Genomic DNA, 18847 nt, shown 5'->3' on the forward strand with positions numbered 1-18847 from the left:
TGATGGCATTCAACAAATCCAAGTGCCGGGTGCTGCACTTTGGCCACAACAACCCCATATAGTGGTACAGGCTCGGGACAGAGTGGCTGGAGAGCAGCCAAAGAGAAAGGGACTGATTGACAGCTGGCTGAACATGAGCCAGCAGTGTGCCCAGGTGGCCAAGAAGGCCAATGGCATCCTGGCCTGCACCAAGAATAATGTGGCCAGCAGGAGCAGGGAGGTCATTGTGCCCCTGGACTCAGCACTGGCTACGCCACACCTTGAGTACTGTGTCTAGTTCTGAGCCCCTCCATTTGAGAAGGACATTGAGACACTTGAACGGCCAGTTTGTCTCGATAGCCGGTCAGAACTGCCGCTTCGGGACAGCACCGCTTGCTTTGTGAGTTTCTGCTCGGCTTTTTGCCTTGCTTTCGGGGTTTAGCGGGTCGGGAGGACTCCTGCGGGGCAGGGATTGAGGCGGGCTCGTGCTCTCGCGAGCGTGCACGGGAGCGAGTGCCTGACGTCAGCCACGGGAGATTTAAATCCGGGCCGGGCTGTGCGCGTGGCGCCAGTTTGGCTCGGTAGCCTTTCGGCTGCTTTAAAAAAAAATTTTAAAAAATTAATTTTGTTTGTTTTTGTTTTCACTCATACGCTGCACCATGGTCATTACTCGGACCAAGGGTAGAAAAACAGCATCTACCCAGACAGAGTTGTTTCTCCAGCATGCTGGAGTCCAGGCTGCCAGCTGCAGAGAGTGCTTCAGCCTGGCACTTGGAAGAGAGAGAGAGGGAGAGGGAGAGGGAGAGGGAGAGGGAGAGGGAGAGGGAGAGGGAGAGGGAGAGGGAGAGGGAGAGGGAGAGGGAGAGGGAGAGGGAGAGGGAGAGGGAGAGGGAGAGGGAGAGGGAGAGGGAGAGGGAGAGGACACCTGTGTCAGGTGTGAGCAGGTGAACTTTCTCCTCAGCCTAGTGGCTGAGCTGAAGGATGAAGTGGCCAAGCTGAAGGAGGAGGTGTCTAGGCTGAGGTCAATAAGGGAAAGCGAAAGGGAGTTAGATTTGTGGGAGAAGGCTCTGCAGATCTCCCCTGCTGAGGGATGGGCCCCTGAAAACAGAGAGGGATGGACACAGGTCCCTGCCAAGGGTGGCAAGAGAAATCCACCCTGGTCCTCTTCTCCTCCTCCGCTGCCCTTGCATAATAAGTATGAGGCCCTGCAGGCTGAGGGTGGTGGGGATGAGAGGGCTGAGGAGCAGCCATCCAGAGGGGAGATCAAGGCCAAGCGGTCCCCGCCAGCTGTAATGACCAGCTCCGGAGAGCAGCCTAAGGCCAAGCCTAAGGCCAAGCAGTCCCCACCAGCTATAACGACCAGCTCCACAAAGAAATGGAGAAGGGTTATAGTTGTTGGGGACTCTCTCCTGGGGGGTACTGAGGGACCCATATGTCATCCCGACCCATCCCACAGGGAGGTCTGCTCCCTACCCGGGGCGCGGGTAAGGGACGTTGCAAGGGGAATCCCCAAGCTCATCAGTCCCTCTGACTATTACCCTCTACTGGTAATACAGGCTGGGAGTGATGAGATCGACAGGAAGGGCACCAGGGCAATTAAGAAGGAGTTCAGGGCCCTTGGACAATTGATTGATGGGGCAGGCGCGCAAGTGGTGTTCTGCTCAGTTCCCTCAGTGGCAGGGGAGTACACTGAGAGGAACGGGAGAACCCACACCATCAACAGGTGGCTCAGGGGATGGTGCCAGCGGAGGAACTTTGGTTTCTTTGATCATGGGGCTACTTTTACGGCACCCGACCTGCTGGGTCCTGATGGGGTGCATTTATCTAGAAGGGGCAAGAGAGTCCTAGCACTAGAGTTGGCAGGGCTCTTAGGAGGGCTTTAAACTAGGTCTGAAGGGGGTGAGTGAAGATATCGGTCCCTCTGCAGAGGAAAGAGTAGGGCACAAGGTAGGGTCAACTGAGAGGTCGGGAGCCCAGCTGCAGTGCATGTACACCAATGCACGCAGCCTGGGCAATAAGCAAGATGAGCTGGAGGTCCTAATCCACCAGGGCAACTATGATATAGTTGCCATCTCAGAAACATGGTGGGACAACAGGCACGATTGGAGTGCTACACTGGGGGGCTACAGGCTCTTTAGGAGGGATAGGCGAGGGAGGAGAGGAGGAGGGGTGGCTTTGTATATTAGGGAGACACTTTCTGCCATTGAACTTGAGGTGGCAGATGAGGGAATTGAGAGCCTGTGGGTTAAAATCAGAGGGCAGCCCAACAAATCTGACATCCTGGTTGGAGTCTGTTATAGACCACCCAACCAGGGTGAGGAGGTTGATGAATTATGCTACAAACAACTGGAGGCTGTTTCAAGATCATCAGATCTTGTCCTCGTGGGTGACTTCAACCTGCCAGATATCTGCTGGGAACTTAATTCAGCAGAGAGGAGGCAGTCCAGAAGATTCCTGGAGCGAATAGAGGACTGCTTCCTGATGCAGCTGTTAAGCAAGCCTACCAGGGGACAGGCTCTGCTTGACCTGCTGCTCTCCAATAGGGAAGGGCTGGTGGGAGATGTGACTGTGGGAGGCTGCCTAGGGTACAGTGACCACGAGATAGTGAAGTTTTCAATATGCAGGGAGATAGGGAGGAGCACCAACAGAACCTTCACCTTGGACTTCCAGAGGGCAAACTTCAGCCTGTTTAAGAAACTTATTTGTAAAGTTCCCTGGGTACCAACCCAGCCCAGTGGGTGGACACAGGAAATAGTGTATTTCCACACATAAATCCTACACCCTTATAAATCTGGCTACAAAGTTATTGTCTCTCTCTTTCTTCCCTCTCTGCTATGGTGGGAGAGAGAGGCTCTCTTGCCCAGGTGAGAGGTCTGAAGCACAAGCCCTGTGAGGGGAGGCTGAGGGAGCTGGGGGTTCAGCCTGGAGAAAAGGAGGCTCAGGGGAGACCTTATTTCTCTCTACAACTACCTGAAAGGAGGTTGTAGCCAGATGGAGTATGGTCTCTTCTCCCAGACAACCAGCACCAGAACAAGAAGACACAGTCTCAAGCTGCACCAGGGGAAGTTTAGGCTCAAGGTCAGGAGAAAGTTCTTCACTGAGAGAGTTGTTAGCCATTGGAATGTGCTGTTCAGAGAGGTGGTGGAGTCACCGTCCCTGGAGGTGTTCAAGAGAGGATTGGACGTGGCACTTGGTGCCATGGTTTAGTAGTCATGAGGTCTATGGTGACAGGTTGGACGTGATGATCTTTGAGGTCTCTTCCAACCTTGGTGATCCTGTGATAACATGCCCAAACTTCTCAACCTTCTGTTGAGAAGCAACCAGCCATGTCACAGATAAAACCACAAGAAGGAGACATAGAGTCACATTTATTCTTTTTTCTCCCCAAAGAAACAAGTTGGAGACAAAGTGAGTTTCAGCCAAAGATACCTGAAACACCAAGTGACACCGTGTGGGTTACTTCATTACTATCATCTGCTGCCAATGTTAATACACAAGAGGGATAGTGTCCCAATCAAGAAGAATGTGGTACTGGGAATGTGGTTTATTCTGTTTGGTACTTTTAGCCATTGCCTTAGGAAGTTTCAAAGATTCCTTTATTTGTGCCGGAGCCAATGCTACTTTATTGTTATCAAAAATTAAGTAAGTAAGGTTATTAGGATGCTGCAGAATCTAAGATCTAAATTACTGTGCTGTTTGCTGAGACTATTGCAGATTGTAAAGAGACAGTTTAATCATGGTATTGAACCAGTTATTTCAAGTGTAAACAATTAACTAACCATTTTTACAAAGTGATTACAAGATCTTTTGTTCTGTGTAAAAATGCTTGCCTGATTTTGTCCATCTCCTTCCCTTATTAAGTTAAATGAAGCAATAGATATCCATACCATTTCATTAGCTGTGTTCCAAAAAGAGCTGAAACTAGGCTTTTGTTTGTCCTTTTTCTGTATGGCGCAAGTGAAATGATGAAACTATTTAGTCTCACAGATGAAGAATGAGAGAAGTATAGACAGATATTCAGTTCTTCTGAAGTGTTTATACTACTGGGTAATCTGCACACAAAAAAATGATCAACCACCCTCATACACATAAAATGATTGCCAGAATTGCTTGGAGCACGTTCTCCTTGTTTTGTGACTTTCCATCACTTCTTCAGCCTCTCAAACAGCAGCCAGCACCAGAACAAGAGGACACAGTCTCAGGCTGCACCAGGGGAGGTTTAGGCTGGATGTTAGGAAGAAGTTCTATACAGAGAGAGTGATTGCCCATTGGAATGGGCTGCCTGGGGAGGTGGTGGAGTCACCGTCATTGGAGGTGTTCAGGAGGAGACTTGATGGGGTGCTTGGTGTCATGGGTTAGTTGTTTGGGTGGTGTTGGATTGGTTGATGGGTTGGATGCGATGATCTTGAAGGTCTCTTCCAACCTGGTCTATTCTATTCTATTCTATTCTATTCTGGAATTAGGCTTAAAAAAAGGTGTTTGCTTATGTGGCAGAGGAGCCTTGAAAGCTAAGTAGCTTCATAGTCTTCCGTTTCAAAAGGAACCTTAATTAGATTTAATTCCAGTGCACAGGAGTTTAACTGTGATGGTTTTGCTTGTGATTTGCTTTATTGAATGACAGCAAGAATTAGATTGCTTGCCTTAAGACAGTTACAGTACAGATAATGTGAAAGGCTGTATGAAAAACAAACAAAACATTTATCCGAAAGCTTTGCTCTTTGCTGGCTTTTGAACTATTTTTTTCTTTTCACCAATGCCTTTTTTCCCGTCCATAAAAAAGTCTGAGTTAAAGTTTCATCTTGAATTAAAACATACAAAGACACCAGAAAATAATGATATTTATTTTTAATACATAAATATGTATGTACCTTCACTAAATATCTTTATTGCTTCTCATTCTCTATTATGTTTCTTTGTCTCCATCAGAGCTTTTCTTGATTTTTTTGTTTTGCCTCTGGTATGAAATAGTAGTGAACTGCTGTGCCACTTAGATCCTAGCAAGTCAATGGGCCTGTACTGGACTCATCCTAGTGTGGTTAGGGAGCTGGCACAAGAGCTGGCTTAAGCTGCTCTCCATCGCTTATCACCAGTCCTGGCAAACTGGAGAGGTCCCAGATGACTGTAGGTCGGACAATGTGACACCCATCCACAAGAATTGCTGAAAGGAGGATCCAGGGAACTATAGGCCTGTGAACCTGACCTCAGTGCCTGGCAAGGTTATGGAGCAGCTCATCCTGAGTGCCATCAAGTGGCATGTACAAGACAATCAGGGGATCAGGCCCAGCTGATACGGGGTTAGGAAAGGAAGGTCCTGCCTAATCAATCTAATCTCATTCTGTGACTGGGTGACCCACTGGGCAGATGAGGGGAAGGCTGTGGGTGTGGTCTACCAAGACCTCAGCAAAGCCTCTGACACAGTCTCCCACAGCATCCTCCTGGAAAAGCTGGCAGCCCATCGCTTGGACAGGTGCACCTTCACTGGGTTAAAAACTAGCTGGATGACTGAGCACAGAGAGTGGATGTAAGTGGTGCAGCATCCAGATGGTGTCCAGTGACCAGTGGAGTCCCCAGGGATCAATACTGGGCCCAGTTCTATTCATCATCTTTATTGATGACTTGGACGAGGGGATCAAGTCCACTGATAATAAATTCACGGGTGACACCAAGTTGTGGGGCAGTGTGGATCTGCTGGAGGGTAGGAAGACACTTCAGAGAGACCTGGACAGGCTGGGTCGATGGGCTGAGGCCAATGGGATGAGGTTGAACAAGGCAAAATGCAGGGTCCTACACTTTGGCCACAATAACCCCATGCAGTGCTACAGACTGGGGGATGAGTGGCTGGAGAGCGACCTGGCAGTGCTGGTTGACAGCTGACTGAACATGAGCCAGCAGTGTGCCCAGGTGGCATGGATGGCCAATGGCATCTTGGATTCTATCAGGAATAGTGTGGCCAGCAGGGCTAAGGACGTAATTCTGCCTCTGTACTTGGCACTGGGGAGGCCTCACCTTGAGTGCTCTGTGCAGCTCTGGGCTCCTCACATCAGGAAGGATATTGACGTGCTGGAGCAGGTCCAGAGGAAAGCAGTGAGACTGGTGAAAGAGCTGGAAGGAAAGTCTTGTGAGGAGAAGCTGAGGGAGCTGCAGTTGTTTAGCTTGGAGAAGAGGAGACTCAGGGGGGACCTTATCACACTCTACAACTCCCTGAAGAGAAGTTGTAGTAAGGTGGGGATTGCACTTTTTTCCCAGGCAACTTGTCACAAGACAAGAGAGCATGACTTGGAGCTGCACCAGGGAGGTTTAGGTTGGATGTTAGGGAGCACTTCCTCAGGGCAAGGGTAATTAAACAGCAGAACAGAGTGCCCAGGGAGGTGGTGGGGTTGCCATCCCTGGGGTGTTTAAGGAAAGATTGGATGTGGCACTTAGTGACATGGTCTAGTCGATGTGGTGGTGTTAGGTCACAGGCTGGACTTGATGATCTCAGAGGTCTACTCCAGCCTCAATAATTCTGTGATTCCGTGAAAATACAGGAAAAAATCTGCATATTTATTTTACATATTCGGATTCATTTGCCCTCTCACAAAATGAAACAAAAAAAGAGTTGTAAAAGCAGTCCTTTGCTGGTCTCTTATCAGAACTTCACACTTGTGACAACTTAGCTGCTTACAGCTAACAAATGTACTAAGAGTGGCAGAGTAACATCGGTGTTACCCATGCTGTTAAGATGTGCACATCTGAAAAGTGAAGTGTTCCATGTGTTTGTTTTCATGTTGTCATTTTTCATTTGTGAGAAATAGATGAGATATTTTAAAGTTAAACTTCCCATAATCATATAAGAAGTCGTTAGCCTTGGGGACTGTGACTCAAAACATCTTCCAGTCATGTTCTGTAACCATGTTACAACACTTTGATGGTCAGAAACAGGATCTTGTGTGTGGTGTAACACCCAAAACTTTGGCATTTTTCCTGATATCTCACATTGAAGATTTGTGTAACTTGTTTTTCACATTTACTCTCTGATCTCTTTCTAAACTGTTAATATCCAAGTATCTCTTCTTTGTGAAATAACTTTTTTCTAATACTGTTTCAGCTTTATTCTTATATTTTTTCACCTGTAGTAGATTGTTTTCTAAAGGCTAAAAATTGGTGTTTTCTTTGCCCTTGCTTTTAGCTTCTGACAGTTCCTTTATGTCTCCTTTTTGGATATTCCTGGAACAGCATCTCTACTTAGTGCCAATTTGGAAAGTATTTTTCATCCTCCACACTATTGGATACCATTTATATCTGAACAGGTCTAAAGCAGTATTTCTTCTGCACTATATAAGACATTAAGACACAATAAAATGCATTTCTGCTGATTGCTATTAAAATACCTGTTTTCTACAGAAGTTACTACATTGTGTTATCTCAGATACATTTTCCTCTTCGGGAATATACTCCAGTGCAAGAGAGATCTTCAAAACATCTAAAAATCTAACAAAAGAAGAGGTTTGCAAAAACAGCATTCAGATATTTTCCTACAGCTAATGGCTACCTGAAATTCCATTCTTCCTCTCCACATAGAGGACTGAAAATCATTTTAACACTTACAGTTCTGTTAGTGCTATGATTTTCAATGTCAACCAACTATTGAGATCATGTAACAGGTTTCATCCCTGGAGTTATATTGTAATTTATAATAAAGGCTAGGTCGTATTTTTTCTTAATGTATTGTTTTTAAGGACAGGGAATAAGTTTCTTGTGTAATTATAGTGAGAAAGGAAGTTAATGGCTATCAAAACCAGTCTATTAAAGCACAGCCTAATACAACCTTACATGAATTTTTAAACTAACTAATTCACAATTATTTAATATCCACTGTTAGAATATGAGCTAAGGCTATGAAATCTTCTGTAGATATTTCTGTGGATGTAAAAAAACCCCAACCCTAAAGAAACAACTCCAAACCCCACTATTTTCTTCAATTACATAAAAATTAATGCCTGGGTTGTATCTTTTCGAAAAGCGTGGCAGATTACTGTTGTGCCTAGAGGTGTTTGTGGTGGATTTGTGTTGAAATATTCTGAAAGTCTTTCTCCTTAAGTTCCCATTCTGAAAAGACTGACTGATTATAGGTTGAAGCGGACTGGGCTGTGATGTTAGTGTCATGAAAAGCTGAAGGTCTTTAAATCTTCCAGTCCCTTGAGCTCTTTCACATTCTGAAATACTTGATGAGCTCCAGAAAAGTAAAATACAGCAAAGAAGTGTAGAGTGGAATTCTAGAGTGTTTGTGGAATTCAAATAATAGCTGTCAGAGATGGAGGCTCTGAAATGCAGAGACAATTTATTTGGTAGTGGCTTTTCAAATTGCCAGCAGCTTAATTGACTCTTACCTAAAAGATGTTCCTGGTGCCTTATACCTTCTTCCTCTTCTGAAAAGCAAATTAAGAGTGATTCAAGAAAGATAAATGTCTTATGTTTCATTTACATTGGTGGGATTGGGAGTGGTAGTTAATCACAGAACATGCGCCTTTTCTCTTTCCATCGTTACCTGAAGTATTAAGTTCTTTCTATCATAAAAAAAAATCTATTGCTGAAAGAAGTTAGTTTGTGTAACAAGTTAGTGTGTAGGTCTTAAGTTTCTCTCATCTTAAACTTAGAGAGCTGTCCAAAGAGTGTACCTTTAGTGTCCAGGTGTGCAAGCAGTGTTCATGCATGCCCCAGAAAAAAAGTAACATCTGCCCTTTCATGGAAGTGTATTTTTTCAACACGTTATTACAGGTTTTTCATGTAATAGTGAGGGCATCATAAGGCATAAAAATCATCTTGAGTCAGGCCTTCCTGAACAGGTACTTGCCACCCTTTCTGCCTCTTAAAAAGAGAACAAAATCAGTCTTGGTTGCCTGTGTATTTTCTTTGTTGTGATCTGTTTCTCTTATATAGCGAAACAGAAATATATATCTTTCTGGAAAAAAAAAAAAAGTACTTATTTGCCTGAAATGGGAAAATTGGCTAAAGCTAGTCAGAATCATAAGGGATGGGTTTATGGTAGAAAGTGCTGCCCAATTTTATAAGAATCTAAGAACAGTTTCTCTGAATACCTGCGACATCTTGTTTATTTTACATGATGGCCTTTTGAACACAAATCTGTCATTGAATCCTAACTTTTTATGTCTCTTCTTATGAGCCAAACAAACTATAATAAAAAAGCCTTTCCCCCCACCCATTTATTTGAATTTTCTTTCCATTGTTTCTTTTAGACTCTGGGTAGGAGACAAATTTGTATTGAGCAGAGTATCCCAGAACCAAGCTTCCTCTCATGTTTCTGTTCTGTAATTCTATATCACCCTGACATTGACAAAAAGAAAAAGTACAAAACCTTTTAGCAGAGTGTCTCTTCAAAGTCCCACTTAATAGCTTGGTCATTTATTTCACTTCATCATATGCTGGCAAAGGATTCAGTGAAATGAAGAATTAACCCTTCAAGTTTGTCAAGGTAGGTCTTTATAGAAGGGCAGTCATGCTTTCTTCTAGGACTACATCAACTTTTTAAACAAGTTGCAAGTAATCCAGGCATCCCTCAAAGACAGGCGATTGTTGTGTTTTGATGCACATTTATTCACAAAAAATGCTACTTGAAAGTGCCTCATTTCACCTCTTTAGTGGTTTTGCAGCCTCCACAAACTGTAGGTTGAAGTTTTCAGGATTTTATGCTCAATAATAGTTTTCATAACTTTAAGCACGTTTAATTTCAAGCATCAGCATATTGTTTACAAAGTTAAATAAGGAATTAGTGAAATAATTAATGAGAATGCTTTTCTAATTTTAACTGCATAATTCAGAGTCTGTTTAAAACTTCAGACCTCAAGCAGAAATCTAGGACAAGGAAAATTAAAAGCAGTGTGGAAAGAATATATTTTTTTATAATGTAGATTTCTTATAAAGCCTTTTACAGAATAATTGAAATATTACTTAAAAGACTCATAAAATGCATTACAGCAAAATGGGTTGCATATAAGATTCATTCAGAGAGTGGGAAAGTGATCGTAGGTAGTGGAATTTTATAGATATGATCTCAAAATGTTTCAGTTAAAAATGTAGAATGTAACAATAATCTTGGAAGAGAAGCAAGGATCTGATACAAAAACTTCTTTAAAATAAAATTTATATGATTACTGGATGTAAAATGTGATAAAAATAAGGATTTTCCAGTATGTGAGGACTAGTGAAATACTCAGCAAAGTTGATTTAGCTCTCACATTGTAAAGGTGTCTATTTTCCTTTAAAAATGAATACATAAAAAGAACACCACCAAACAAACACAGCAAGAACACTATTTGGAAATGAAGAAGGACTTGTTTTCATCTATGTTGCCTGGACTATTTACTTCAGGCTTTTCAAAATAGTTCTGTAATTAAATAAGACATTTGTTTGTCAACATTGTTTTATCAATTGAAGTTAAATAGGCATTCTTCAAATTAAGAAAATTAGGCTTGAAACTTAAGTTTCACATGAAAAGTAAAATTCAGTCTTAAAACATTCTGTGATCAAATTTGGCAAACAAATTAATTATGACTAGAATGAGGGCAAATTAGCTGAGATGTAATTGTGAAACATTGATCCAGCAGCAGGATTTGCCAACATCCAACCTGTCACTTTGATTTTTGTCAATAAAGAATTCACTTTTCTCATAGATTATATATATCTTACTTATCTGATAAACTCAAATTCTAAGAGGTTATCACTGATCTCCTATATTGCTCTTTTTTCCCTCTATTTTTTTTCCCCTAGTCTTGTTTGATGTTCTTGGTTTATATTAATCCATTCCAACCAAATTATCTTAGTGTTTCTTAGTTTTCTGGAATATTGTGTCCAATTCTGGGCCACTCACTTCAAGAAGGACAGGGAACTGCTTGAAAGAGTCCAGTGCAAAGCCATGGAAGTTATTTAGGGAGTGGAACATTATCCTTCTGAGGAGAGACTGAGGGATCTGCATCTCTTTAGTTTGGAGAGGAGGAGACTGAGGAGTGATCTCATTAATGTTTATAAATATGGAAAGATGAGTGCCAAGAGGATGGAGCCAGGCTCTTCTCAGTGATGCCCAATGACTGGACAAGGGGCAGTGGGTGGAAGTTGAGGCACAGGAAGTTCCATGCAAACATGAGGAAAATTTTTTTCACATTGAGGGTGACAGAACACTGTAACAGGCTGCCCAGGGGGGAATGTGGAGTCTCCTCTCTGGAAATATTCAAAACCACCTGGATGCATTCCTGTGTGACATGGTGTAGGTGATCCTGCTCTGGAAGGGGGGTTGGACTAGATGATCTTTCAAGGTCCCTTCCAACCCAGAACATTCTGTGATACTGTGACTCTAACCAAAACCAGCTGTCCCAACAGAAAGGAAGTGTCATCTTTGTCTGTAATATGGGTGTCATAAACACCCATGTTCTTGAGTTTTCTGTGTAAGCATCCTGTCATCCATGACCAGCAGAAGAGTGCCTGCCTTCACAGCCTTCTCTGAAGTGTTTGCCATGTTGTTACCTATTTTTTGCCATTTAAAATGTCTTTATGGTTTCCCGTGCCTTACATAGAAGCATAGAATTGTTAGGGTTGGAAGGGACCTCAAGGATCATCCAGTTCCAACCCCGCTGCCATGGGCAGGGACACCTCACACTAGATCAGGTTGCTCAGAGCCACATCCAGTCTGGCCTTAAAAACCTCCAGGGATGGGGCTTCTACCACTTCCCTGGGCAACCTGTTCTAGTGTCTCACCACCCTTATGGTGAAGAACTTCTTCCTAACATCCAGTCTGAATCTACTCATTTCTAGTTTTGCTCCATTCCCCCTAGTCCTATCACTCCCTGACACCCTAAAAAGTCCCTCACCAGCTTACTTCTAGGCTCCCTTAAGATACTGGAAGGCCATGATAAGGTCCCCTCAGAGCCTTCTCTTCTGCAGACTCAATAGTCCCAACTCCCCCTCTCTATCCTCATAGGAGAGGTGCTCCAGTCCTCTAATCATCCTCATGGCCCTTCCCTGGATGTGCTCCAGCACATCCACCATCTGTCTTCATCTCATGGAGATGGATTTGGGGATCTCTTTTCCTGTCTTTTCTGAAACTCTGTATCTCCTCTCAACAGTTCATCTCTCAAGTTCCCTGTCTGTCCCTTATTGCTTGTGTTGCATTTTGGCCATGAAGCTTCTTAATTACACAAGGATGAGGGCAAAACTTAATGAATTGTATTTCACAGGCAAATATAACAAACACTAGAGACAACTTTCCTACGATAATGTCCATATGGATGACCACTATCACCTTGTAGAAAGCACAAATCATGGCAAAGCAAGGCATCCCACTGTGGCTTTGCACGGCGGAAAAGGGGGTGAGCAACCGCTGGAGGTGTGGTGTTTTCCATTCAGCAGCTTCTTAAGATTATACCCTTATAGCACAGCTCTGCCTCTAAAGTACAGGATATACCCTTGATGTGGCTAGATCTACTTTAGCTATTTTTTTCTGAAAGGCTTGCAGGGTTGGTCCAAGGTGTAGCCAGTATGTACATGTTTTGAGCATATGTGGCATATAGACAGCCTTAAGCTCATCTCCAGACAGCAGTGTGAGCACTGATATAATCTCAGCTTCCTCATGAAATAGCGTTGTGCATTCTGTGCCTGCTAAAGGTTGTATGGAGATCTGTGTGTTAGGAAATTGAGTGGTGTGGGAGAATGCAGGACAAAAATTCTGTAATGTAAGATCTGGTTTAAAATAATAAACCAATATCCAAGGCTTCTTTCTGTCACAATGAATTATATGTCATCATGGTATGTTTTTGTAGCAAACTGAACATCTTTCCATTACCTAAAAAGCCTACAGTGAAGAGTTTAATATGATTGCGGTACTGTGTTTGCAGAAACACTGTAACATGAGTACGAATCACTAAAAGCAATTAAGTAGTGCAGGACATTGTGAACAGTTGTGTGTCTAGCACCTGAGGATGAGCAAAGTCAAAACTTTCAATCTCAACATTCTGTGCTTACTTGGAAAAATGTTTGTCTGACTGCAGGCATGGAACCCGTTGTGCTGGAGAAGTGGCAGCCACAGCAAACAACTCACACTGCACAGTAGGAATCGCCTTTAATGCCAAGATTGGAGGTATGTGGTTGAAAAAAAAAAAAAAAAGGTAACCAAAATAGCTGTTTGTGCTAAATGGAATGTTTGGACATTTCAAACCAAGAGAAGGAAATTTATATGGGTAACAAACCTGGCTGTGTTAGCAAGTAAATCTCAGTTGCAGAATGGTTATTAAATACTAGGAAGGAATCTATATGCAGTGACACTTCTCCAGTGCTCCCCAGAATATTGCCTCTTAGTATACATGGGAAAATAGAAAGCAAGACCTTTGATAAAACTACAAAATCTAGAATTTGGCCCTGTGTACCATAACATCCTTGTAGGTAAGCTCCAGAAGTGTGGAGTAAGAAAAGTTGACTGTGAGATAGACTGAGAACTGGGCAAACAGTAGAGCTCACAGGGTTGTGATCAGCAGTGGAAAGTCCAGTAGGTAGTGGTGTTTACCAGGAGTTAGTACCACAGAGTCATAGAATTGTTAGGGTTGGAAGGGACCTCAAGAATCATCTAGTTCCAACCCCGCTGCCATGGGCAGGGACACCTCACACTAGATCAGGTTGCTCAGAGCCACATCCAGTCTGGCCTTAAAAACCTCCAGGGATGGGGCTTCTACCACTTCCCTGGACAACCTGTTCCAGTGTCTCACCACCCTTATGGTGAGGAACTTCTTCCTAACATTCAATCTGAGTCTACTCATTTCTAGTTCTGCTCCATTCCCCCTAGTCCTATCACTCCCTGACACCCTAAAAAGTTCCTCACCAGCTTTCTTGTAGGCCACTGGAAGGCCACAACAAGGTCTCCTCAGAGCCTTCTCTTCTGCAGACTGAATAGCCCCAACTCCCTCAGTCTGTCTTCATAGGAGAGGTGCTCCAGCCCCCTAATCATCCTCATGGCCCTTCCCTGGACATGCTCTGGCACATCCAGATCCTTCCTGTAATAGGGGCTCTAGAACTGGATGCAATACTCCAGGTGGGGTCTCACCAGAGCAGTGTAGAGGGGGAGAATCACCCCCCTTGACCTGCTAGTTATGCTTCTCTTGATGCAGCCCAGGATGCAATTTGCTTTTCAGGCTGCAAGTGCACACACTTGTATGGTTCAGTACAGACTGTTCATTAGCCCTGTTGAACATCTTCAACAGTGATTTGGATGAATGGTCAGCATGTACCCTCAGCAAGTTTGCTGATGATATGAAACTGGGAGGATTGGCTGGTATGCCAAAGGCTGTGCTGCCATTCAGCAACACCTGGAGAGGCTGCAGAGTTGGGCAGAGAGTAACTTTATGAAGTTTGACAAGGGCAAGTGTAGAATCCCGCATCTGGAGTACTGTGTCCAATTCTGGGATCCACAGTTTGAGCAAAACAGGCATACCAGAGAGAGTCCAGTGGACCAGCAGGATGATTAAAGGACTGGAACATCTCTCTTACAAGGAAAGGCTGAGATCTGGGGCTGCTTAGCCTAGAGAAGACTAAGAGGGGATCTTACTAATGCTTATAAACATTTAAAAGGTGGAGTGTGAAAAAAGGGATAATCATTTTGTAGTGATGCCCTGTGACAGGACAAGGGGCCGTGGGCACAAACTGGAACACAGGAGTTTCCACATCAATATCGGGAAAAGTTTCTTTACTCTGAGGGTGATGGAACACTGGAACAGGTTGCCAACAGAGGTTGTGGAGTTTTCTTCTTTTGAGGCTTTCAACTTCTGCCTGGACACGTTCCTGTCCGAGGCGATCCTATTTTGGCAGGATGATCTCTAGACATCTCTTCCATTCTATGATTCTATGATAATTAGGACACTTGGGTTTTCTCACAGTTTCAGAGCTCAAAGTGTTGAAATTTGACAAATCAGAAGTAAATTTACAAGGCAAGTATTTTTATATTGCCTTGCATATTAATCCTTAACACTGTCCAAACAAAACTCATTTCTGGGTTGCTTGACTGGTTGCAGAGAAACTTCTTTTGGTCCCTCTGTTTTACCAAGTTATTGCTTGAAATGCAAGATTCAATTTCACTTCTTTTTGTTCATTAAGCCAAGAGATAACAAGTTGTTGAATTCTTAGTCAACAGCTGCTCAGTTAAAACTTTTGGGTTAAGTTGTGGAGGTGACTGTTAAGATATCACCTACATGTTTCCAAGACTGTAGACTACCTGTGCCAGATTTTAATGTTTCAAGTGAAATTTTACCCTGAGCTTTTGATGAAGTCATGGGATTGCTATATATTGGCTTTCAGTAGAAAGACCTGTAGCTCAGATGCATTAATTTTTTTATTTTCTGTCCTAAAATAGCAGCCATTTATTAAAATAAAAACTTGTTTGCTTATATATGCACCAGAAGACAGTTAAAAAATAGCGCAATCAGAGTTGAGGCCTTGTTTCCACATTTAATAGTACTATATCTGTTCTCTTCTGGGTCAGTACAAGTTTGATCCGAATCAGATGTGCACGTGGCTGCATTTCAAATTAGGCAAAGCAGGCGACATCATCCTAACATCAATTTTCTGTTTTCCTGTTGGCCTCAAGGGGATAGACCGTACCTGATCCAGCATAAGGTTACAGTGGTGCAAAATACCAATTTCCCTTCAGATGGAGAGCTTGCCTGCACAAAGTTAGCCTGTGGTTTAGAAGATCTGAACTGGCCAAGAGAGGGGCAGATGGACAAGTTGGCTGATTAGGACATGGTTGTCCACCAGGACCTATGAATTCGGATTTCTTGCATCGTCAAACAAGGGTCAGAGGAGAATTAGTGCACCACAAGAGCTAAAGGGTGGCTTCTGGAGAAGTTTAAGTTTGAGTCACATAACCTGCAAGCTCTTGGGTGTGTCCTTGGAATGTTCTCCATTAGTAACAGTGGCTTCTTAAAAGGTTATAATTTATTTTGCTTTAGGAATGTGCAATAATAGTGTTCTAGGGTTTCTACCCTTCAGGCACAGTAGTTGAGTCACAGCCTTTTCTAAATTGAGTATAAAAATGGATTCATATGGACATATTACAAATGCAGTTAATATATCCAGTATAGACCAGATACATGTGCCTTCATTTGTGTGTTCATTCATTTGTTTTGTGTGAAGAATGTTTCAACCTTCAAGAAATTTCACAGGTTTAGGTGAAAAAACTTTTATCCACGCTGTCATGATAAGTCTGTAGAGCAATCACTACTACTGTTCTTGATAGCAAGCTGTGTAAATGTCACTTGAGGTAATGCACCACCATTTAAAAGCGTCAACACCTAAAATAAGACTTCAGGAGGCTCAGAAGGTAATCTACAGAAAATCAGAATCAAGAGATAATTCTATTGTATTGTGAAGGGAGATTAAGTTTCCTCTTCTATTAGATAGATGGATAGATAGATAGATAATGTAAATGTTTTGCTGCTGCTGACTTGCATTTGGCATGCCTGCTTCCCTTCCCTCAGAAAAGCCAAAAGGTAAACACATGAGTATACAGGGGTTGTGTTCCCTTTCCTCAGGCCAGACAGTGTAAAAATGTTAAATCATACTACATTGAACTAGTTGAACTTGTTTCCCTGAGATTTAAAGACTGTCATGGGGTGGTCTAGAGTTAATGACAGTTAAGGTAAAGCAATTGCATTCTTATAAGAGCACCTGCAAACAGCAATGTTGAGTGTGCTCCTTGAAGGTAAGTACTCTTCACTTCAAAAATAAAGGAACTTTGGACACATAAGGGGTAAGAAGATAAAGGGGAAAAGAAATCCCTTCCATCCATATTCCATCAAAAAATAGTGATCTTTTTGATGGGAAGACGGTAACTAAATATACACCACTAATTCTTAACATTTTTTCTAAACGTGTTTGTTGCTTCATGTCTTGTTTCCAAACATTTAAAAACTTCTGACCACAAATAGGTCAAAAATAAGATCCCTATAAAGTTTGAGCCTTCTCTTACAGAGCTGTTCGTGAAGATGTGATCTGCAAATAAGAATAACTGGGGAAAACTGTAGTTTGGTCCTTCAATTCTTCTACAGCTTGTGGCATATTTCTTATGAAAAATAATGCACTATGCCTTCAGTTTGTGCTTAGGTAACCTACAGGCCCATTCACTGAAAGATAAGTTCACCAAAGGGGTAGATCTTTTTTTAAGTGTGATTCTCTGCAGAGACTTTTGAGACTTTCATAGGAAAGGATGGTTAGTGCGTTGGTGTTGAAGGCTGATTGTGAAAGTTGCAAAGTATCTATGGAGATTTGGGTGCTTAGTTACTTGGCTGTGCTGGAGTCCTGACAGGAAAATAGTTACACTGAATTAAGGCAGAACAGATGTAGATTGTCTTCAGCTGACAAGGAATTAGTTCAGCTGTTTCTTTAAGTCAGATGCTGATTAAAAACAAACATTTTAAAAGAAATCCTGCTTTCAGCTCAGTTTTGGATGTTTCTTGTGATTCGTTGAAAGTTTATTCTTACTAAAATGCCACTTACATTTTGGCAATTACTGCAGATACTGGGGAGAGTTTACAGAGCTCTAAAGTCTTAGGTGAAAGTCTGCAAATACAATCTGTTAATTGCCTTCTGGACAGCTTTTGTTCTACATGCCAAATACAGTTTGGACAGTTTGTAATTGACAGAATTAAGTACTCCAGACATTTAGGGGGAAAAACAGGAAGGGGGGGGGGGGGGGGGGGGGGAAGGGCAAGCAAGAAGGGAAGAGAGAGTAAGGAATTATTTTTGGTTTAAGCTACCAATGAGATGTCCATCACTTATAGTCAAGGTTGAATCATGTCTGTCAGTCGCTGGCTGTTGAGAGCAACACCTAAGTCACAGCCTTGTCTATGTTACTTTAGATTTGACCACTTCACCATTAGCAAAAATCCTGGTTTGAATTACTTCAGGTGCCAATGGCAGAACTTCAAATTAGTATACATCAGTTGCATGTAATACCATTTTGTCTTGCTATGCTGTAACAAAGACATAAAGGAATGTTTTATTTCCCTTCATTAAAAAGCAGTCTACCTTTTAAAATCTTTATTTAAAACTAAATATATTTTAATTTACTTGAAAGAAATTGAGAACATAACTTCCACCCTTCATTAATTTTCTGAGATTATGCTAAGGAAGAAAAATAAAACTTGAGAATCCCATGGTTGGTTTAATGATATTTTTTATAAAGTAAAGTTCATACTGAGATCACTGTTTGTAAAAGTTTATTATCTCACAAAACATGGGCAGCGTTTGTGGGAACTTAGAAATATGATCACTTTTCATTTTTGAGTCAGAGTGAGGATAAAAATACGTTGTATCAACAAAGCACCCCCTATGCCTTTTGTTAATTAAAAGTTAATGTCTCAGTGAACATTCAGATTACTTTAGTCTGATCTCATGAGCAAAAATGAAGTGTCTGCAATTAACAATATGTAAATTTGGCTTGTAAATAGCAGTGGCCTTTCAAAGGGGAAAGAACATCAAACTTGTTAAGTACTTATTGCTTTGTACAATCACAGAGTCATGTGCAAATTGCTATTTACTATCCCTTTCATCAGATGTCATGCTTGCTGTATGTAAGTCCCTTTTCTTGTTTAGGTTAAACCTAGAACTGGTGATTTTCTCAATAAGAATTAACTTTAGTCAAAGTCTTAAGATTAGTCAAAAGAATAACTTTTATGATTTTCTTAGTTTTCAGATTCAAGCCTACCTTACTCATTCCAGTAATTTTAAAGCATCTTGATGCTCTCCATTTTAGAAAGGCTGTCATACTGACTTGTCCCCACATCCATATAAATAGATTCTTTTAACCCAAGGATTTCACATTATACAATATTGC

The 18847-nt window shown here is 42.2% G+C and overlaps 1 protein-coding gene across 2 annotated transcripts in view; it reads left to right on the forward strand.

The window, feature by feature from the left end:
- PCSK5 (proprotein convertase subtilisin/kexin type 5) overlaps positions 1-18847 on the forward strand; it is a 292051-nt gene that overhangs the window by 108599 nt on the left and 164605 nt on the right. For both annotated transcript variants that reach the window (XM_054178077.1, XM_054178076.1), the window contains exon 6: positions 13017-13105. In XM_054178077.1, the coding sequence (XP_054034052.1) occupies positions 13017-13105 (89 nt within the window). The remainder of the gene's footprint in view (positions 1-13016; positions 13106-18847) is intronic.

Source organism: Dryobates pubescens, chromosome Z (assembly GCF_014839835.1).
Source record: "Dryobates pubescens isolate bDryPub1 chromosome Z, bDryPub1.pri, whole genome shotgun sequence".
In the NCBI taxonomy this organism is placed as follows: Eukaryota; Metazoa; Chordata; class Aves; order Piciformes; family Picidae; genus Dryobates; species Dryobates pubescens.